This window comes from Rhineura floridana, chromosome 7 (assembly GCF_030035675.1).
Source record: "Rhineura floridana isolate rRhiFlo1 chromosome 7, rRhiFlo1.hap2, whole genome shotgun sequence".
Lineage (NCBI taxonomy): Eukaryota > Metazoa > Chordata > Lepidosauria > Squamata > Rhineuridae > Rhineura > Rhineura floridana.
In genome coordinates this window covers 120,149,990-120,172,666 of record NC_084486.1, presented here as the reverse complement: position 1 = coordinate 120,172,666, position 22,677 = coordinate 120,149,990, and the positions used below count along the sequence as shown (strand labels likewise).

The following is a 22,677-nucleotide window of genomic DNA, read 5'->3' as shown; positions in this document are numbered from 1 at the left end:
CGACCTATTTGACTCCTCTGCAAAGTGGCATATGCAAGGAGCTGAGGTACCTCTAACTGCACACAGAGCTCATGAACACCCACACATCTGGAGTCTCTATATTTTCTCATAGAGTAAGATGGGCAAATATCCCTTGCATACATTTACACTCTATCCAGATGAACTGCCCAACTATGCGGGAGTTGTTTGTTGATCATACATTTCCCCGTGGCTGGTGCCTGCATATGAATGATGGAACCATATGGGTGGGGTTGATCATATGGTCTTTCCCACTGGGTACTGATTCTGTGGGAAAGATCCAGGCAACAGCCCTGCTCATGTGGTCTTGGCATTCACGTGCAGCTCTCAGCCACAGGGGAACATGTCATTGAAAACTGTGTCTAAATGACACTCAACTTGTGGCCAAAAGTGGAAGTGTGAGCCCGATTATGAATCTAATTTCACCCACAAATTGTAGTTCACAAAGTGTCCATAAGACACAAGGCACCAGTATTTAATGGGCTACTGGGCAAACAGTTGTAAATGCATTTAATCTTATTTATTTATTTTATTTACAAAAAGACTTTTGCCACGGAAGAAGTGAAATGCAGCTCTAAAGCCTGGTAGTTGCTGTTTGTGTTTTCAATAAAAGATCACTACTTTACTACTAAGAATGAGTTTAGTTTAATCTCTGGTCTTGTGAAAAGTAAAGTGCTGGCACCTGCTGTTGATGGCTGCCTTTCTAAGTTCAGTAGTTAAAGAAGATTCTAAAGGCCAAGGATTATGGGCTCACAACTGAGAATTAACTTGCTGATGGCCTTAGGCAATGCAGCATTTATCAGCAATCCCAGCAAACAGCCTTTTTTTACAGCAGGAGAAACTTGGTACACCTCTAGAACATGCACACACAATTTTGGCACATTTTGGGTGACAATAATAGGCTATTCAGGTGTTCAGCCTTATCATACAAGGGTTAAATGTGTGAAGGGAGGTGGTGTGTACATGTGCACATGCACTGACCCAGCCGAATGCACTTAGAAAACAACTTGAGATCTTCCTGCTCAATGTGGAAGGGGGAAGCAGATGAGTCAGATATGCGGGGGTCATTGGTTGCGGGTAGGGATGGGACAGAACTTTGATTCAGTTTGCATTTAAAGCCAAATCTATCAAATTCTCACTTTCCAAAACAATATGAGAACTGAAACACAGCCATCCTTCAAAATTCACACTTATCAGAATTTTGCCATGCAGTTCTCTAACCAAAAAATGTTTACAAAAAGGCATTATGTTAGGGGAAAGTGTGCATAAAAATGAATACATTTATTAAGATAACATACAAATGTGTTATATTAAAAGATGTAAATGTAAATGTATTGCCTTCAAGTCGATTCCGACTTACGGTGATCTTATGAATAGGGTTTTCATGAGGCTGAGAGGCAGTGACTGGCCCAAGGTCACCCAGTGAGCTTCATGGCTATGTGGGGATTCGAACCCTGGTCTCCCAGGTCATAGTCCAACACCTTAACCACCACACCACACTGGCTCTCTATATTAAAAGATATTGCTTGCAAAAATGTGCTCATTAGTCAAAACTGCAAACTACAATGCATGTGTTAAAACTTTGCACTAATATGGTAAAGAATTTTTATGTGTTTTTTTTCAAAACAACAACACAAATTGCTGCAGAACTGAATTTAAGATTGGAAAAATGAGAAACGTAGAGAATTAAAATTGATAGATTCTTCCATCTTCAGTGATGCGGGTGGCGCACACACACTCTGGCCCCATACACACATTTAGCCCTCGTGCAATCAGGCTAAATGAATAGGGCTCAGAATACAAACCAATCTGAGTTTAGAGGAAGTCTTAGAAACACTTTCTAAATATTTTAGATCTGATGAAAATTTCCACACAAGTGTTTACAACCTGCTCTGTTGATCTTATTTGATTCTAAAACCTCTTTACAGAAGCAAGACTAGCCACTTTCCCTGCTCAGTTGTCCAGGGATAGAAAAATATTTCATTTTCCATTTATCATTGCATGATCTGTTGTTTCCCTCCTTGATTTGCACATTTCATCAGCCCCACACTCTTAGTCCTATCACTTGGCCATTCTCATTACATCCCCATCATTGTAACCCCCCCCGAAACTTCCTGCACGGATGAGCAGCCTTGTGATAAGCTATAAGTTACTACCAACTGTACCTTAGTCACTTGGGGAATCAATTCTGAAAAATGCCTAAATTTCCCCTACTAAAATGGCACCAGGGTCCAGAGTGGTGTACAAGTTCTGTGCTTTCCTTACCTAAGCCACCATTACCACTATCTGAATCCTAGGCTTAGCCATTCTTCTGTGGCTGGAAGCACACATCTGTGGGGTGGGTTGGCAACTGCAGGAGAAACCTCCAATTCAGTCTGGAAGTTGTTTACAATAGTCAGTGCATACCCCTCTTTATCCTCCACTCAGGGAAGGAAGAGTTCAAGGACAAATTCCAGCAGGCAGAAACACTTAAGAAGGATGAACAGCAGGGCCAATAGGGGGTACGACTGGGAAGGAGGTGTGCCCTGGGAAGCATCCCAAAGGCCAGATAGAGAGGCTTAGAAGGCTCATTTAGTTCCTGGGTCTGAGGTTCCCCATAGAGTTCAATAGGTCTTTCTCCTGGGACTAAGGACTACAGCCTTCGAAACATAAAGCATCTATACTCCCTCTGATCCACACCAAATGAAATAGGCCTAGGCTTCATCATGGTAAGGGAGCAGTGAAAACTTCCAAACTACACATTCATTTAAGATACACATTCTCCAAAAAGCTGGTGACAGTGAAACTGAGACATTTATCCTCACGACAGCCAGTCCCATGTTGAATACTATCTAAGGATAACAAATCGCTTTGCTGAAACATAAATACAGAGTCTTGGTTCACTTAAAAGAAATGCAAATATGTAGGGTAGTAGTCTTTAATGTTTTCAAACCTGGGACCCACCTTTTAACCCAAACATGCATTTGGGGACACTTTTTTTTTTTTTACCATATATTTGTATTGTGGTAGTGCTGCTGTTGCGACCCATCTTAGATCAGTCTGCGACCCGGTAGTGGGTCCCGACCCATCAGTTGAAGACCAATAGTCTAGGGCTCTCTAAAGTGTAGGAAGTAGAAAAATTGACAAGGATAACTCATTTAAACAAAGATAGATTTCTACTAAGGGTTTATAGCAAAATTGGGTACTTTTTAATTTGTTACGCTTTTTTGCTCTGTAAATTGAATAAATGACTGATGCCTATTTAATTCAATATGCTTACATGCTAGATCTATTTAGATCTCCCTTTATTTGTGATTATTCATGTACTGAAGGATTGGGGAACAGCAACAGATAAAATGTTAAAAGGAGAAATTAAAACAATCTTGCAAGTCAAACAAATATCTGGGTAATTTTTGAGGATATTGAACTCGTGTTTTGGCTTGAAATCTTGAACTGGAGAATTTTCATCCTGTATCTTAGGTTAACTTCATGTATAACAAATTTCCTATACAAAGGAATACAGGAATACCCCGCATTAATGTACGCAATGGGTCCAGAGCGAGTACGTAAACCAAAAATGTACTTAAAATGAAGCACTACCTTTTTTCCACTTATCGATGCATATACTGCACTGCAATCATCATATATGGGCATAACTGATGTAAATAATGCATTTATAATTAAAATAAACACAGTAGGCCTTATTTTAAGAAAAGGTTTGTAGTTGGAAACTGATCGGGCAGTGGCATCATGCTGTTAAGTGTCTGTTCTTGCGAAGCGAGCATACGTAAACAGGGGAATGGTGCTACTGTAAATATGTCTGTACTAGCGAGTGTCCGTAAAGTGAAGGTCCATATAGCGGGGTATTCCTGTATAACATACATGTAGATTTTCTACCTACACTGTTAAGAGGCAGTTGCTGGGAATCACAAGAAGAGAGAATAGGATGCTAGACTAGATGGGTCTTTTGGCCTGATCCAACAGGACTCTTCTTATGTTTACTTATGACAATTACACATGGCAGCTCTCCACCAGCAGCATTGCTGCCACTTATTGGGAGAGACGAGATGGTGGCAAGGTCAGAGCTATGCAGACACACCAGTGGAGCATTAACTTCTTAGCACAACTTCATGCATTAATGAATTTCCTCCGCAAGGGTATTTCTGTTATGTTATGTTTTATTTCTAGGCCGCCTTTCGGCCAAATAGGACCCCAAGGCGGCTTACACACAAATAAAAATACAAATAAAAACAATACAATTTACACACAAAAAAAATCAAACTAACAAAATGCTAACATCTCTAAAAAAACCAGGAGCAGCAATCCAAAAGCATTCATGGTAAAGGGCAGTCCCCAGAAAAAATGTCACTAACAGCAGGGGTGGGGGGCAAAGCAGGTGGAAAAGCTTGCCCTTTGATGGTCCCAGCACAGTCTCACCCCTGCAGCAGCAGCTCTCAGCCTGCAGCTCCTCCTGATAAGGCCCAGGAAGAGGGGTGGGGCAAAGCATTTCTGTTTGAGATATAACATTTTTGTCTGTGAAAATTACATATGAGAGTTTTTCACTGTGTTTATTGCAGGAGTGGCTCAATTGCCACCCTAGCAGTGACAACACTGCAGCTTATTGGGAGGGGGAGGGTCATTGTGACAGTGACGTCGGGGCAGCATGGACACATCAACAGAGTCAATCTGGCACTTCTGTCAATGTTCCCATGCAGCCTCAACTTTGCTGCCACCTCACCTTTCCTCCTCCCAGTAAGTGGCAGTGACACTGCTGTTGGGAGACTATTGTTGTGGATCTGCCCCACTTGGTGAGCCACTGCTAATGTGCTGTTAAAATTTAGGTTGCTGTAGAAGGAATACTTGAATATTTGGCCCCTTACTTCTTGAACTTCTTTCTCACAGCTTCATGTCTTTGTACATTTAAACTTTGATCTCAAGTGTGATGGCTTACATCTAGCAAGATCCTGTAAAAATTCATTCAGGATCAAACCACATATAAAATTAAGTATGTATAAACATTTACTGTGCATTATTTCATTATTTAAATATTAGCTTGGGGAAGCAAGATTAGATCCACTTCGGGTGAGCTGTGTGTCATGGACCTGCCCAAGCCCCCAGCAGCTGCTACTAGGCTTAAGAAGAAAGCTTTCATTAGCACCAATGGGAGCTTGTCTCCCACTGCTAATTCCACTTTCAGGAGGCAGATGGCAGGCCCAGGGCAGGAGAGGACAACCTTAAATCTTTCTCCCTGCATATGATGGTCCCAGTTGTTTGCAATCAACCCAGCTGGTATTTAAAGATGTGCACATTAAATGTTTACATGCATAGAGGAAGGCAATGGTAAACCACCTCTGAATACCATTTACCATGAAAACGCTATTCATAGGGTCACCACAAGTCGGAATCGACTTGAAGGCAATCCATTTCAATGCCTATGTAATTTTGTCCTTAAAGTGTTCAAACAAGCAGTGCTCCACCTGCTATGCTGCTCTATGTGATATTTCAGGTTACTCTCAATGGGTTATATTCAACGCTAGTCCTACTGAGAGTAGAACCATTGAAATTAATGAACTGAAGTTAGTCATGTCCATTAACTTCAGTGAGTCTACTCTGAGAAGGACTAGCATTGGATACCAGCCAATGACTATTAGCACTGTTCCTGCTGCAGCTGCTCCTCATAGTAAGACTATACTTTGACATGCCTTGCAAGAGGTGAATAATTCTAGAGCCCATGAATTTTATTATAGTAGGAAAGAACAGCCCACCTACTCCACAATCAGTCATTTTGGAATGCAGCACGACCAATGTGCTTCAGGTTTAGAATATGACCTTTTCAACTTTCTAAAGCTATCTTAAGCATTGCTGGACTTTAGGGTGCAAAGATGTGGCCCTTCTCAGATTGCACTCCAACCTATCTCAGATTCATGCCACCCTGGGCTCCTGCTGGGAGGAAGGGTGGGAAATAAATCAAATAATAAATAAATAAATAAAATACTAAAATTCATTGGCTGCCACTTAAAAAAGCTAAGAGTAACCCAGAACTAATTCAAATGAGCAGGAACTAAACTCTTTATATTATTAAATATTTGCAAATAAAGTCCTCTCATAGGACTGTACCATCTCAAATGCATATGGCGCTGCTGTTTGAGGGCACCTCAGCTTCAACATTTCCTTCCACACAGAAAGCCTGCATACATACAAAGTCTAGCAGAAGCTTTCTCTGATGGTGTTATCTTTCCACAAGGAGGAAAGTTTCTATGTGAGAGCACTTTCAAAGGAATAATCCCTCCATGTGCATTGGTGATCATGAGGGACACCAGTTCTTTATCTTAAATTAAAGCAGGGACTGGCAGAATACCAGATGAATGGGCCATTTAAAAAGGCCCCAAGTAGGGGGCATCCAAACTATAAGGGGCCCACTAAAGCCTATGTAGCTTGGGACCAGGATTTCTGAAAAATCGTCTTACTCCTTATATGCTCCTTATATACCAAGTTGATCACTGCACTCTGCAGATGAGGGCCTCCTGCAGATACCATCTATCAGGAGATCCATTCTGCACAACATAGGAAATGGAACTTTAGTGTTGTGGCGCCTATCCTTTGGAATTCCCTCCCCTTAAATATTAGACAGGCACCATCTCTGTTATCTTTTCGACGCCTACTGAAGATCTCTCTCTTTCAACAAGCCTTTTAAGTACAGACCTGATCCCAGTCTGCATCTGTGTTGGAATTACTTTTTTAGATGTTTTTAAAAGATGTTTTTGAAGATGTTTTGTTTCAATAGATTTTTAAAAATGTTTTGTTTTAATATGTTTTTAAAGGTGTTTTGTTTTATTATGTTTTAAAGTCTTTTGTTCTTAAGAAACTTTAGAGTGTTTTTAGTGGTTTTGTACGCTGCCCTGGGCTCCTTCTAGCAGGAAGGGTGGGATATTAATTTAATAAATAATAAATAAATATGTAAATAAATAAAGCCTACTTGGCTTAAGACTAAGTGCTCTTGAATTTAGAACTGCTGTTACTTTGGAGAGCGGAGCAGGTGATGGTAGTAGTATGGTATGGTAGTCTCTGTGGTTGTAGAATGATCTCCCCTCTGAGGTGTGTCATGCACCATTACAACTGATCACGGCACACCTCTTCAGGTGTGCCTTTGGGTTCAAGCCTTTGGGTTGAGTGGATGTCTTCCCTCCTCCTGCATTGCTGTGCACTGCTGTCCTGTGCTGCTGTTTTGTTACTTTGTTATTGGTTGTTTTGTTATTTTGATTTTATGATTTTAATGTAAATTGTACTTGTTTTAATTATGACAGCTTGGTACTATTTGGTGAAGCGTGGGAAGTACAAATAATTTTAAAAAATAATATATGGGTGGCAGAATACAGAAAAAGCACATGTGTGTGTCTGTCTCTATGGTGGTCAGGGGAAAGTCTGGGTTGCATTGGGGCAGGGGGCTGGAATGGCTCTTCTAGTTCTCCTCATTTCTTCTTTTATTGGAATAATCCTAAACAAGTATGCGAAGCCTGCCATTGGATAAGCAAGTTGCTACTATTTCAGCTCTCAGAATAACATCCCGACCCCTTCATTAAGTTCAAGTAAGTGCCCCATGTAAACCCATGGCCTTTTCACCATGAAGGAGAGGGAAGGGGTTTTTTTTAGAGTCAGACTCCACATTGGCTGAGTATCTCGTTCATGCCTATTATAAATGTCAGAAACCCAAGATGCAGGAAATGCTTCCAGAGATAGCAAGCAAGGCAAAAAATGAACAAGAGAAGCAGCTTAAGAGTTCAGCATAGGAAACAGACACCTTGGACATCCAGGTCACCCAGAATTGCAGGTTTCACAAATCAGAGGCCACATGAGTAGGGAGTATGCTTGGGTGTGTCGATCAATCTAAAGATGTGTCCAGGCAAACATTCTTGTTGTATTTCATTTCTAATTTGTCCCACTGTTTCTTGGGGGAGGGGGATGTGTGTGTGTTCCCAGGCACAGAAGCTTCTTCCTCCGGGAACTGTGGTCTCAGGTTTGAATTTTTATCTTTATAGATAATGCATTCACACAGTTGCATCCATATCACCAATGTACCACCAATAAATTTGATTCAGTTTACAGAAAAAGGGAGGAAGACAAAAAAAGAGCACAGAGAGGATGACTTCAATTATTAATAAGAAATCAAACCAAAATGTATGCATGGCTTGAATGGCACAAATTCATTTAATTTTTTTTTTAATTGTAAGCACTAATAAAAAAAGAGGAAGGGCGGGATAATGGTAAGGAGTAGTGCTGGTATCTTATGGAGACCAATTGTGCATCAGTTTACACATTCTAAGAAGCTTTTGAACCGATTATACTGCATGAAATTGAGTGCAAACAATGGGAGATCCAGGGGTGCTGCTTAGATTGTAAGAGTATCTAGGTGCACCATAAAAGGCTGCAGATTACAGGATCTGGATTATGAAATTTCTTCTACATATGCACAGTAATAAAAATCAAACTGCTGTGGCATTTTTGACCACAGTTCGGCACCAAGAGTCTCACTGGAAACACATCAGGAGCAAAATGGAATTTAAGCAAATTTTAATTGCATGCAGCTACAATGATTTGCATATTCTTTTCAGTCACGAGTCAGATACCAAGCTGTACTTAGTAGACCTGCATTTCTTCTGTGTCTGCAATGATTTCATACTGAAACTGGCAGCCCTCAAATGAGAAAAATAGGGTGAAGGTTTTCATTGTTAAATCGCTTTGGGATGTTTTATGGGAAGTGATTCATAAACGAAACAAATAAGCAGTAAATAAATTACCATTTTTGCTACCACCTTTTTTTTAAGCATGTGTCTGGAAATGTGAGGACTAGAGAGTTGCTTTAATAAAATGAAAGGGGGGATTCACAAGTATCTAACATGTAACCTTTACATGTGGTGAAGAATTCTGAACATGGAAACAAGCAACCTTCCAAGTGAATTCTAAGGTTTTAGAATGATTTGAGAAGGATATGCCACCAATTGGTATGTTCCTCAAGCTACATATATTGCACAAACTATCTTAGTACATGACTAGATGTTATGAGACACATAGCTTTCACTGCTCCACTTTACCTCACAACTCACCCAGTCCTGGCATTGGTCAGGTAAATCACATCACTGCACTGTGTGCTATCCTGCATGTGCCCTGGGGCTGGCACTGTTGTGCATCTGCTGGGATTGATGGGCTCCCTGACTTTGCTGCTGCTTCTCTTGCCACTACTGCTTTCTCTCTCTCTTTCTATCCCTCTGGTTCAGGAGCAAAAGGAAGGAGCAGCCGTTGCCTGTACAACCTCCTATAGCTCAGTAGTAGAGCATCTGCTTGGCATGCAGAAGGTCTCAGGTCCAGTCTCCAGCATCTCTAGATAGGGCTGGATTGGATCCCCCTCTGAAACCGTGGAGAGCCACTGCCAGTCAGTACAGGCTATGGACTGATAGATGTTCCTTTCCTTCTGGGTGGCAGTGGGGATTGGGCTCAGAGGCAAGAGGGAGAGTGAATGGGCAACTGTAAGGTGCAGGAATCTTGTCTGCAGAACCTTCAAAACTTGGGGGCAGGTGTTGGAAGTGGGGCAAGAGCAACTTCTGTTTGTATTCCAGAAGGAAGATAGAGTTAGAGTCCTCCTGCTGGCTAGGCTTGCCTACCTCCTTCTGTTGAAAACTGATATGCTCGGGAAACCTGACCTGCCCCTCCTTCCTTGTCTTCTTCTTCTATTGTCCGAGGAGAGGGGAGACATCTTTGTCTTTGTCCTCTCTCCTGCACCATGAGGGCAATACCCAAGTCAGGGCACTGCACCTCCAACTTAGTTAGTTAGTTAGAACTAGGTATGCCTTTCCTATCTACTATGTATTTCTATAAAGTAGATTTTCTTATTTTACTAAGTCTTAAGTCTCAGTGATCTAAATGTAGGGGAAAAGCCTGCTACCTAGGTAAATACACACACTGGCACACACGCAGCTCAGACCACTGAGTATCTCTGCATGTATATATATTCCATAACAGCAGGCAGTGCAACACATTGTTGGCCAGGTGCAGGGAACCTCTGGCCCTCCAGATGCTGCTAAACTACAACTCCCATCATACCTGACCATTGGCCATGCTTGCTGGGGCTGATGGGAGCAGTAGTTCAGCATCTGAAGGGCCAAAGTTTTCCCACATTTGTTGTTGGCTATCAGCTGTGAGGAGGGTAAATGATATCACACCAGGGTAATAATGGCACAAACGGTGCTGTGTCTGCCAAGGTGCTGTGAGGAAGAAAAATGCTTCTTCATTCAGAATGTAATGTAATGTATGTAATGAATGTATGGCATCTGCTGCCACATGATACGGTGAAGGCCACAGGCTTACATGGCTTTAAAATGGGATTATTTAATTACATGGAAGGCAGGTCTGTCTATGGAGATTACCTATGATAGCAAAATGCAACCTTCAGCTTTGGAGGCAGAATTCCTCTAAATACCATGTGTGAGGGAGAACGACAAGAGATCTTCTGCTTTCATGCTTGCCGCATGTTTCCCAAAAGCACCTGGTTGGCCACTGAGAAAGCAACTGGCTGGCCTCTGAAATAAGACATTGACTAGATGTATCCTGGATCTTTCTCCCTATCTTATGTTATGTTCTTAAGAGGGGGCAAAGGGACTCTGGACAGAGTCAAGAGTGCCTGTCATGAGATCTAGTTGAGCAATTAGCTGAACTTTAGAACTGTGACTTCATAAAAGACTTGAACAACTTGTGACCCACAAGGTGACCAATGCAGGCAAGACCAAACCCGGTTTCGCTCACTTTCTGTGACAATGAAAACTGAAAGAGGAGGGAACTATCCCTTCTTCAGCAGTGTTGCCAATTGAAGTGTACTGGCTTTGCCCCAGGGCAAGAGGTAAACCCACTGACAACCCATTCAAAGAGGCCCACTGGCAACCCAGCCCACTCCTATCTGAATAGACCACTCCCTCCAACTATATAGCCTGTCCCTGGGATTTAAGTCACCATCTGCAAACGATTAACATCGCATGCAGGACCACGAGAAATCAGCGGGCTCGCTCCAGCCACTCCATGGGTTGAAGAGCGACTTCATGCAGTAGCAGGAGCCTGCCCACTCCAGTAGCCTCCCCATGTATCTTCAAACCCTGACTTTCCAGGAGAGCACGCTTCCCCACTGCAGAGAGTTGCCCTCGGAGGGATGATCAAGTGGGTAGGCACTGAATGTGCTCATCCCTGCTTCCTCTTCCCTGAACCTGGGGGTTGCCATGCATCCCTTCATGGACCAAATGGTCACACTGCAAAATCGCATACAATTAGCATCAGAGCAGGAAGCATGGCACCTGGTGGGGACAAACCCACTTCTGAAGCAGCCAGGTAATCTCCGCTGCACAGAAGGGGAGGTGTTTTGCCTCTCCCTCCCTGCCTCAGAGGCTTTGGGGCATGTGAGGTTAACACCCAGCCAGCCCTCCTGGTGCACGACAGATGAGTCAAGCTGAGGTGCAGCACAGGACCCTTGAACTGCGCTAGACCCTGCCTGCCCAACTCCTCCAATCCCCAGGATTCCTGATACAGGGAGAAGCCTTTGTTTTTGCTGTCTCCCCTCCATTCACCCACGTCTGCTGAAATCATTTTGCTTCCACGAAACTCAAAAGTGAACTGCAGAAGTTGACATATCACAGGAGCTGCAACTGACTGCACGTAGGCTGTGATGCAGAGGGGCTTTAACCACCCTCTTATTTCATTCTTATACGGGTGTGGAGTCCTACTACTTTTCAAACTGCTGGGTACAGCAAAAGTTTCAGAGCCTAAAACAGATGCAGGAAGATGGAAGTTACACTATGGCCCTCTTGTTCTATCAGAGGCTTTGGGGACAGAAGGCCAGCTCCTCTACTAATAGCCCAGTTAATGCAGCGAGGTGGGGCGAGGGGAGGTTTAACCACCTCTTGTTGCATCCAAGACTTTGCCTCCTGTCCACCTTCAGGACTTTTGTCACCTAAAGATCATATCTCCTTTCTGACTACTTTCCCATAATTAAATACATGTTTGGGGGCTTTGTCTTTAAGCAGTTTTCTTTCTCAAATTCCTTCTTATCTTTCCCTTCATCAACTGGAATTTGTTTTTCAAGGCATTGTGTGTTTTCCTCCTCTCAACTGGCCTTTTACCATTTTGTTGACTCTGCTGTTTAGCCATACTGACATCTGCTAGAACTTCTTTGTGCCTGACTCTGGCTTTCAACTTGCTTTTAACCAATCTCTTCATTTTTGAGAATGTCTTCTGAAATTAAATGTGATTGTGCTAGACTTTCTAAGCAATTTAATTCAGACTGAATTCGATAGTGCTGTGGTTCCTGCCCCCAGTGTTTGAGGAACACTAACATTTCTAACCAGACTCTGGATATCACTCAGTATTAAATAAGAAGTCACCTCCCTCATTGTTGGCTCTGTGACAAACTGGTCTCAGGCAAATCCATTACCATGTCTAGAAATTTTGTAATGATATGAATGCACATTTAAGCAGTCAGTGTAAGTAACTAACATTCTAACCAGCAAAAAACCCTTAAAAAGCAGAAAGAAAACCCAAAATTATAATATTTTCTCACCTTTAGTGTTTGGTATTGATAAATGGAATCAGTGTCGATGAAATATGGAGATCCCTCCCCCCCTCTTTTTTGGAATGTCTGAGGCATATGGTTCTATGAAAAAATAATAACAGTATAGAGTTAACTAATTAAAACAATTAAATTAAACTAAGTCATTAATATCCATATTTAGTGAAATAATAAAGATAAATTTCTGATACTTCAGATCTACAAAGAGATGGAAAGTTAAAACTGTACAATAAAACAATAGCACCTTTCCTTGTATGCAAGTATAGATCACAGGTTTAAACACTCTGATGGGGAAAATGTTATTGGGACCTTCTATTTGGGGATTAATGGTTTTGTAAGTCAATCCAACCCATGAAAAAAGAAAAGAAAACTGCATTAGGGTTGGACTCAGCCCCATTTCCCATCCGTTGTTATTCTTTTCTCTCTTTATCCTTTTTCAGTGCCCTTGTTACTTTTTAATGATTGCCTAGATCTGATGGCAACCTTTTATAGTCAAGCCTCCTGCTGAAATGCCCTTGTTTGTTTACACACCCTTGTAGATTGGGAGTAGATTGGGAGTGATTCTATGGTCACTTTCAGACAACCTGTTTTTTGAGCATTAATTACAATTAGTTTGCACCAAGTGTGCAGGAAGGATTATACAATGTCGCATTAAGCAATTATTATCCCGCACTTTCCAGTGCAAATTTCTCATTGCTTTCCTTATTACAAAAAGTCTCACTTTTTGAAGCAGGGTTGTAGTGCAAGAACACCAAATCCACTTTAATTGCACAAATTCACTTTAATTGCTGTTATGCTACTGAATCCCACTTACAAAATAGCAATAGTCTGGAAGTGGCTCTAGTCCAAGGAAGGGAAGCCTGTAACCGTCCAGATAATGTTGGACTCCAACTCCTATCATTTCTGACCACTGACATGCTGGCTGGGGATGACAAAGGAACATAAGAAGAGCTCTGCAGAATCAGGCCAAAGGCCCACCTACTCTAGCAACCTCTTCTCACGTTGGCAAACCAGATGCTTACGTGAAGCCTGCAAGCAGGGACTTCCCAGGAGGATCCCTCCGCCTGTGCTGCCTCTGAGACGGGCTCCCGTCTTGGATGAAACTTATCCAGTTTTAAATTCAGTCAGAAGGGTTTTTTCTGACTGGGGATGATTTCTTCCGGATAAGGAAGAAGCGTGAGATCTGCCACATAGTTTTGTTTCGATTGTTGGAGCCTGGAATTCGTCAGAATTGTCTGTCTTCCAGCAGTTCAGACAGAGCGAGGATTTTATGCTAGCTCAGCTGGATAAGTGACCCGTTTTTTTTTAACGGACTAGCAGGCAAACCTCCTGTCTACATTTATCATTTTCTTATCTATATAGCTAAAGAGATTTGTCAAAGTAACAGCAATTAAGATAACCTAGATGAGGTAAGACTTTCCTTCTTTATTTACGGAACTAAGGGGGAAGAAAATATAAATAGCTTATCTTTTTTTTTTATTGCAAAAAGCTGACATGGAAAATTGCGTTTTAAAGATTACAACGGATGAGAGCTTTCTGATTGGGAGAGATAAGAAATCTTTTTGATTTACAAGACTTTTGTGTAATATATATAAGGGACTATTTTTTCTGATCTACTTTTTTTGTTGTTGTTGTTGACGAATCTGCTCATTCTCTCTGCTACTAGTTATTTGAACGCTGTGAACTAAAAGCTGTTTTTGCACTTCTGGACATTTAAGAGATAAGGACTGTCTAGCGTGTGACGTTAGTTGGTTGGAAAGATTAACTCCTTTGTAACTGGATAAAGAAATAAACTGCTCTTTGCTTGGGACATTGAAAATTGAAGGAGTTTTGTTCTTTTGGTTTTAAGAATGGCAATTAAGAAGATCATGGATGTACAAGAAGGGACTTTATTTCTAGACATGCTTCAGAAAATAATGGATGGGATTAACTCAATAAAACAAGAACTGAGAAATAATAGACAAGCGTGGAGAACTGAATTTCATGAAATGAGACAGGAGCTGAAAGAAACTCAGGATTCTATGAGAAAGGAGAATAAAGATAGATCTGGAAAACAAAAAAAGGATGAAAGAGAAATTAAAGGCAAGGTTCAATCTATGGAGATTGGCTTAAATATGGACATGAAAAAAGATTTGGATTTCCTGGTTGTGACGGATCCTGGAGATAAATATTACAGTTTGGAATACAGCGCTGTCTCTGAAGGAATTGAAGAAATTGGAGATAAAGATATTATCGGTTCAAAAAAATTCCTGGACTGGAAGGATTTGATGGAACTTGAAATGGAGAAAGTTAATAAAATTAATCCCTGTTTTGTGTCAATGGAAAAACCTTCAAGAAATGTACTAGTGTATCATGTGGAAAAGAGGAGCAGAGATGCGGCTTTGAAACAATACTTTAGTGTTACGTTTGGATTTGATGGTAAGAAAATATCTGTGATGGAGGAAATTCCTATCAGACTTTTATTATATGACTATGACAGCAAGATTTTTGGGTGCGTAAAGATGGAAGATGGACCCAATATGGATAATGACAGAAGAGCGATTTGAAACTACTGGACTCAGTAGATTTGATGAGTTGGATTAATTGACATGTTTATTTAGAAAAAAAATTGATTGACATATATCTCAAGGATTGGAAACTTCTCTTTGACTTTTTGTGGAAGATTAAAATGGTATGTTGTTAATGAGATTTGAAACCAACTAAGATAACTGCTGGAGGAAGGTGATTTTATAATCTATTAAGAGATAGGTCTGTTATACATTATAGATTTATAGTTGAATTATAGTGTTTTGAAATTACTGGATTTAGTAGATTTGATGAGCTGGATTAATTGGCATGTTTATTTAGAAAAAAAATTGATTGACATATATCTCAAGGATTGGAAACTTCTCTTTGACTTTTTGTGGAAGATTAAAATGGTATGTTGTTAATGAGATTTGAAACCAACTAAGATAACTGCTGGAGGAAGGTGATTTTATAATCTATTAAGAGATAGGTCTGTTATACATTATAGATTTATAGTTGAATTATAGTGTTTTGAAATTACTGGATTTAGTAGATTTGATGAGCTGGATTAATTGGCATGTTTATTTAGAAAAAAAATTGATTGATATATATCTCAAGGATTGGAAACTTCTCTTTGACTTTTTGTGGAATATTAAAATGATATGATGTTAATGAGATTTGAAACCAACTAAGATAACCGCTGGAGGAAGGTGATTTTATAATCTATTAAGAGATAGGTTTGTTATATATTATAGATTTATAGCTGAACTATGACAAATCGGAAGTCAATATTTTTATATATATGTATTTTTTTTGTATTGTATTAGTTATTGATTTGTGTTGTTTTCTTTTTGTATTATTTTGGTTTTGAAAATTAGAATAAAAATTAATTGGAAAAAAAAAAAGCCTGCAAGCAGGACTTGAGTGCAACAGATCTCTTCCCATTTGTTATTTTCAGTAACTGGTACTCAGAAGCATAATGCCTCCAACAGTGGAAGTAGAACATAGCCATCGTGGCTAGCAGCCATTGATAGCTGTATCCTCCATGAAACTCCTTGACAGGAGCTGGAGTCCATCAACATCTGGAAGACCAAAGGTTGCCCACCCCTGGGATAATCTATGATCAATGATTGATGTCTATAAGATTTATAGCAGAAATGTAGGGCAAAGCTGTGCAATACTTTTGTACAGGGAAACATTACCATAAGTAACTTTTCCCTCCAGCACTGTCCTATGATTTCTTCTGAAAAGGAGAAGCATCTGATGTTACCTTTAAACTTCAAAGCAATGACATGGTTGTCAACCAAATAACTCAAGCATGTTTAAATGTGACAACATGTCCTTTCCTTCTTTCTAGATTTCTTTGCATAATTGGCTGAGAAGGTACCACTGATATGAGATAGTTGTTTCAATCCTGTTCTCTGCTGTAATGTGGATTATATGTAAAGACCTCACGGCTAAGTGGTACAGCACATTTGTAATATCTTAGTGACAACCCTCAGCATCTCCAGTTAAAGGCTCTTGGGTAGGAGGGCTACCAAAAACAATTTCCTGAGACTTTGGAGAGCTGCTGCCAGTCAAACTAGGCCAGTTGTGGGCTAGATGGACCACACATCTAATTCAGTGTAAGAATAACTTAGGTATGTGGGGATCTCACTTTAGAGAAGGCGTGAGAAGATGATCTTCAGTTAACTACAACCCCATGCTTTTAAATGTTCTCTTTAGAGACAAGAAGCCTATTTTTAATTATGTGCACAGGTTGGAAAAGTTTGGAAAACAAACATAATTTATTATCAGTCCAACGGTGTTGCAGTCACAGTGAAAATTTCTGACAGGTTCCCTTATTTTCACTTAAAGAAAAACAATTGACTGGTCCTGCCAAAGCTAATCTGTTGATCCTGCACATCTTTTTTAAAAAATTAAACACATAGGATTAAAACCAGGCTTTCAGAGTTGCCTGTTAAATTGACTGCAATCCTGCTGGTTTTTGAGCTTTCATTGCTGGAAAACATAAAGCATTTATAGCCTCACCCACAAATTCGATCAGGTTAGGGTACTTCAGTTGAAACTGATTTGTGGATGAGAGTTAAAGATTGTTATTTTTTTATTTTTCCACAGCCTGACAGCTTAATCTCAAACATGTTTACTTGGAAGTAAGTTGCACTGTGCTCAATAGTACTCTTAGGTGAAAGTGCAAAGGACTGCAGCTTTCCAAAGGCCCACTGAACTCAGTGGGACTTACTTTTGAGAAAACATTATTGAGATCAAGCCATTAAGGGAAGCTTGGACCTAAGTAACATCAGACAACCACAGACAAGATTATGAGCTGGCATTAGGGTATGGAACTGAAGCAAAACAAAAAATTGCTCCCCCCCATATCCTCTTCCCAAAGGACACAGCTAGGACACCTATCAGTTGACAAGCTGCCCCTTGGCAAGCACTGGACTTGCAAACTGCAACACTATCCCATCCCCTTGCCCCTCCAACCGTGGCCACTGCCCATCTTCGATCATTGATGTTCCTAGACCAAGATATACAATATGGTACTGTAGTGAGTAGATGTGCCCTCTTTTTCTCTTCTTCTCTCTGCTTGGTGTGAGAGAGGAGGGAAGGGCCATAGCTCAGTGGTATAGCACATGCCTTGCATGCAGAAAGTTCAAGATTCAATCCCTGTCTGAAATCCTGGAGGGCCACTGCCAATCAGTATAGACAATACTGAGTTGGAATGACCAATGATCTAACTCAGTATAAGGCAGCTTCTTATGTTCCTGTGCTTGCAGACCAGGACAGCATGGCATTCACCAACTAGAAACAGCAGTGTTATAGGAAGGGCAGTGGGAGGGTTAATGCACCTTCAAATGATACTGAAAGGCTGCTATATTTTGAGTGTGAAACAAATAGCTCCTTTTTCCTCCTGTGTAAAGCACTTGTGAGATATATTGGGAAACTGGAGTTAGATTTGCTTACAGTTGCAGTTGTTTGAACCATGGAGGCCGAGCTGTAGCTGAAGCCATATAGCTTCTTGCCACAAAAGCATCACACAATGCAAGCAGCACCCATTGCTGGACATGGGCAATGTAGGTGTTTAACCTCACCCAGTTTTGAGACAAGCACTTATTATTCCACATCAAGGATAGCCAATGTGGTGACCTCCAGCTGCCATGGACTCCAACCCCCATCATCCCTGACCTTTGGCCATGCTGGCTGGAGCTGAAGGGAGTTGTGGTTCAAAACATCTGGAGGGTTGGCTACCCTGCCTCCACATGATGCAGGTGCACTATGTCAAAGTCTGGCTGGCTGATGTGTTTATCCATTAATGTATCTATAATGAATGCATATGACTGGCTCCATAACTGGTAGACAGTAAGTCTAGAGTCACTACTTTTACAGTACTGCTATTGACAGTGGCTGTGCACTAGTGAAGAATTGTCAAAAAGATGCTCACCACTGGTTGTAATGGGGCACCAGGCATCATGGCATTAGCTAGTTGCATTTGCTGGGCCAGCATGGCCATGTTCTTCTGCTGAATCAGGTTATTGCGTCCATTGATCTCCAACTGTGTTTTTAAGTGTGGTGGCGGGTGAAGATATTTGCAATTCTCCCTTGAGCATCGTCCCTAAAAGACAGCAAAATAGAACAAGAGTAATTAGTTTTGTCTAGTATCGATTAATACATTTCCAGAGTTGCTATTTGGATGCACAGAACACTCTCTGATGTTAGGGGTAGTGAACCTTTGAGTTCTTAGCTACCTTGAGAACTAGATGGTAAAAAGTAGAATATAAAATTTTAAACTAAAAAGACTGTGGGCCTTCAGTTGTTGCTGAACTCCAACTCCTATGAGCCCCAGACAGTGTGGCCAGCGGTCAGGATGATGGACGTGGTACTCCAATAATATCTGAAGGGCCACAGCATCTCACCCCTTCTTAAGTGCTCTTTTTCAACAGGTTTGTTTTAAGAGTTATCTATTATTATTATTGTTACTGTTGTTGATGATTTTGTTGTCAACATTTCTTAGTTGCTGTATACATTATCATAATCATTTATTGGTTGCTTTATACAAAATGTCTCAAGGTGACTTAACAAAATAAAACACAAACTGATGTAATCAATTAAAAAAAAATAAAAGCAAAGTACAATACAAAATTCCTAAAATGTTTATCTGGCAAGACAAGAAGAAGCCCTACCCGACACCACTAACAGATGAGCAGCACAGCAGAGGGCTACCTTAACCACCAAAAGCCTGGGTAAATAAAAAAATATCTTATCCTTGCACCTAAATACTGACAAGGACAATGCCAGATGCATTTCCCAGGGGGTTACCCCTGCAAAGGCCTGTTCTCATGTGGCCACCCTCCACACCTAATTGAGCCACAGTTCCCAGATGTGGGGTTTAAAGTGAACATTGCTAAAGAAAACAAACTGTGATATTGGTGTGCAACCAGCAATTATGTTTGCCATCTAACATGTACCACCACCATGTGAGTGTAATACGGCGGATCATATAAGATCTTCAATTGCATCATTTTTTCTAGGTGATATAATTCTGGGTTTATTTTGTTTTTTAAAAGGTTCACACATTCCTATTATTAATGAAGTCTGCCCCACTGGTGTGAATAGGCTGCAGTATATCCTGAGGATTCATGTGCAGGAAGCTACCTTCTACAGAGTCAAGCCATTAGTCTATCTAGCTCAGTAGTGACTACACTGACTGGCAGACACTCTTCAGGATTACAGGGAGGAATCTTTTCCCAGCCCTATCTGGAGATGTCAGGGACTGAACCTGGGGTCTTCTGCATGCAAAATAACCAGTACTACTACTGAGCCACATTCCTTCCTAAATAAATGGATATATCTATATGCATGTATGTGTGGAAATACTTGTATTCTGCCTCTCAAACCTACTTTCTAATATTGTTGGTGACATGCCCTGATGGAAATGTGTCTAGTCTCATGGGGAAAGCAGCGTCTAATGTGCACAGAATCTGGATTCATGAAGGATTCATTCCTTTTCAGTTCCAGGCAATGTGCTTATCTCTTAACAGATAGCTCAATCCACAACAAGGCTTCAGCATTCATAACTAGGAGCAAGACAACAGCCCAGATTTTTGAGTGGCGCGTAACAGTCTATGTTGTTTTGTGTGGGTTCTGACTGAATTAAAAGGACAGTGCCTAAGACACTGATGGCAATGAGGAAACGCTGAGTAATATTAGCAGCTGCAATCAGTCCCATATTCTCGTAAGTTTAATGATATGACACAGCAAATGCCAAAGAAAATGCCCTGCCCACCAGCACAAGTATCAAGGTTATATTTAACCACTATTCTGGAGAGTGCCTATCATGCATTAAGGAAATAAAGTATTCTTCTTATTCAAGTCAACCAAGAACAGCGCCTTAGAACAGCATGTCCAAATTTCACCTCTAATTTTGACAATCAGACAACTTTTTTCTAATTCTCAAATAAACGTTTAAAATAGGGACATGTTAGGCCAATAAAGATTAATTATATAGAGAATCTTATGTTGAGAGTAATAGTTTTAAATCATTTATAGTAACAAGATGATCTCTGTACTAGGTCTTCTTGCACATTATTAATACAATATGTCACTACTGTTATTCTCTGAGTTGTGTCTAACACTGCACAAACGGAATTCTATTCATGCAATGGGACTTCCTCTCCTCTCCTTAGCCCCTGCCAAATCTGCTCTAGAGGGTCTCCCAACCCACATGGGGAAAGCAGATGAGGGGGGAGTTCTATTGCGCAAGCATATGTCTGCTGAGTGAGCCAAACAGCAGAGTTGGACACAACCCTTTCTGACTTTTCTAAAGATACAGAATTGAGACTATGGTTTGTATGGCCCAATTTTCCACATACATAGTCAGCATGAATTTTTCACATTCCTTAGTATTAAATGCCATTCTGATCCTTCCCATAAGCTCATTTCAAAACAAACCTTACAAAACTTACAGTCCTGAACTCAGAAACGCTTGCTTAACAACCACCTAAATTTTCATGGAGATACACAAAACAGCCAAAGAGAATCGATAGTTCAAAGTGTAAAAATAGAGAGAGAAAAACCAGACCCCTTTTGGACTTTTTTCTGTCAGAATTCTCATAATTTGTTGAAATTAATTAAAAATCAGCCATGTTCACAGAGTACCTGTAATCCTATTACTGGCCTTGCCCCATATTCTGACCTCCATCTTCTGCAGTTTAAAAGTTAAAAAAAAATGCCTGGCTGATTTTTAATTAATTTAAGAGATTTTGCATTGAACTGAATGATAATGTAGGGCATGCTCAGTAAGAACCAACTGTCAGTGTTCTAAAAGCCAGACTCACAGCTGCTAGGCTTGGCTAATCAGGGGGCCACACCCACACCAGACCTTGATTTCACATCAGGCAGTCATGGCTTCTCCCAAAGAATCCTGGGAAGTATCGTTTGTGAAGGCTGCTGAGAGGAGACTCTTATTTCCCTGACAGAGCTCCAGTGGTCAGAGTGGTTCAACAGTCAGCCGCTCTGATTGTAGCTCTGTGAAGGGAATAGAGCATCTCCTAGCAACTCTCAGCACCCTTCACTAACTATGCTTCCCAGGATTCTTTCAGAGAAGCCATGACTGTCTAAAGTGAAATAAAGATCTGGTGTGGATGTGGCCAGGGACAGCTTTGGTTTAAATTTAGGTGAGAAGGTCCTTTTCCTTGCTGTAAAATAAAAAGGTGGAGGAAACCCTGAAAAAGAATGATGCTGTTCACAATGTTTTCCTTTTGGAAAGTGGCTTCCCTTCTGTCCAGTGTCCACCCACCCAAACTCCTCCCCTCCCTCCCTCCCCCTCTTCTTCATACACTCCTCCAGGTCAGTTTCACCTATCCTAAGCATGATTGCACAGGAGTAAAACTCACTGAACTCAAAAAGCATGCAAATGATCAAACCTGCACTCTCCTCCTCCTCCCTCCTATCCGTTCCCTCTTGACCCTTCCCTCCCCCTTCCTTCACCCCTCCCTTCCCCTCCCCCATCCCCTCCTTTCCCCTCCCCATATGTACTCAGAAGGAAATGTTACCAAATTCTTCCAAGATACACAGGAAATGGATTGGACTGTGAAAGACCAACCCAAATTGGGTTTGCATTTTGACAAATTTGTAGGGCAGTACAATATCTCAGAGAGGAGGTGAAGTCTTTTGCTCCCCTGGTGCATTCACTATAGCTGCCCAATTTCCCTGCTTTTTAAAGTTTGATACAAATATTTGTTGGCTATAGGTATGTTCTTAAACAGCAATGTTTTTTGCCTTTTAGTGAATTAACTCAAAAATAAACTTCACTGAACCCCCTAGGAATTGCTTCCCACAGTGGGCTGCACAAATCACAGTCATACTTACAGATGTAAAAGTCTACAGTATTCAACAGAGCATGTTCCCAAGTAAGCCTGCATTGCTCAGTTGTCACGTCAGCAGCGGCAATCATTTTCTGGACACCACCTAACCCTGGACACCTCTCATTACAAAATGAAAATAACTGTCCCCTCTCCTGAGTTCTTACAGCAGCAACGGCTAACCCTTTTCAGGCCAAGGCCAACACTGAC

The 22,677-nt window shown here is 41.0% G+C and overlaps 1 protein-coding gene across 12 annotated transcripts in view; it reads right to left on the bottom strand.

The window, feature by feature from the left end:
- The window catches only part of MBNL1 (muscleblind like splicing regulator 1), a 268,804-nt gene that overhangs the window by 53,820 nt on the left and 192,307 nt on the right, over positions 1–22,677 (bottom strand). For 5 of the 12 annotated variants that reach the window (XM_061637084.1, XM_061637078.1, XM_061637076.1 and 2 more), the window contains 3 exons: positions 18,549–18,719; positions 12,590–12,682; positions 3,007–3,114 (listed from right to left, as the gene is read on the bottom strand). The exons of 1 other annotated variant lie outside the window; for it this stretch is intronic. In XM_061637084.1, the coding sequence (XP_061493068.1) occupies positions 3,007–3,114; positions 12,590–12,682; positions 18,549–18,617 (270 nt within the window). In that variant the 5' untranslated portion in view covers positions 18,618–18,719. The remainder of the gene's footprint in view (positions 1–3,006; positions 3,115–12,589; positions 12,683–18,548; positions 18,720–22,677) is intronic. 6 more of the 12 variants (XM_061637081.1, XM_061637082.1, XM_061637083.1 and 3 more) reach the window with 3 other exon arrangements.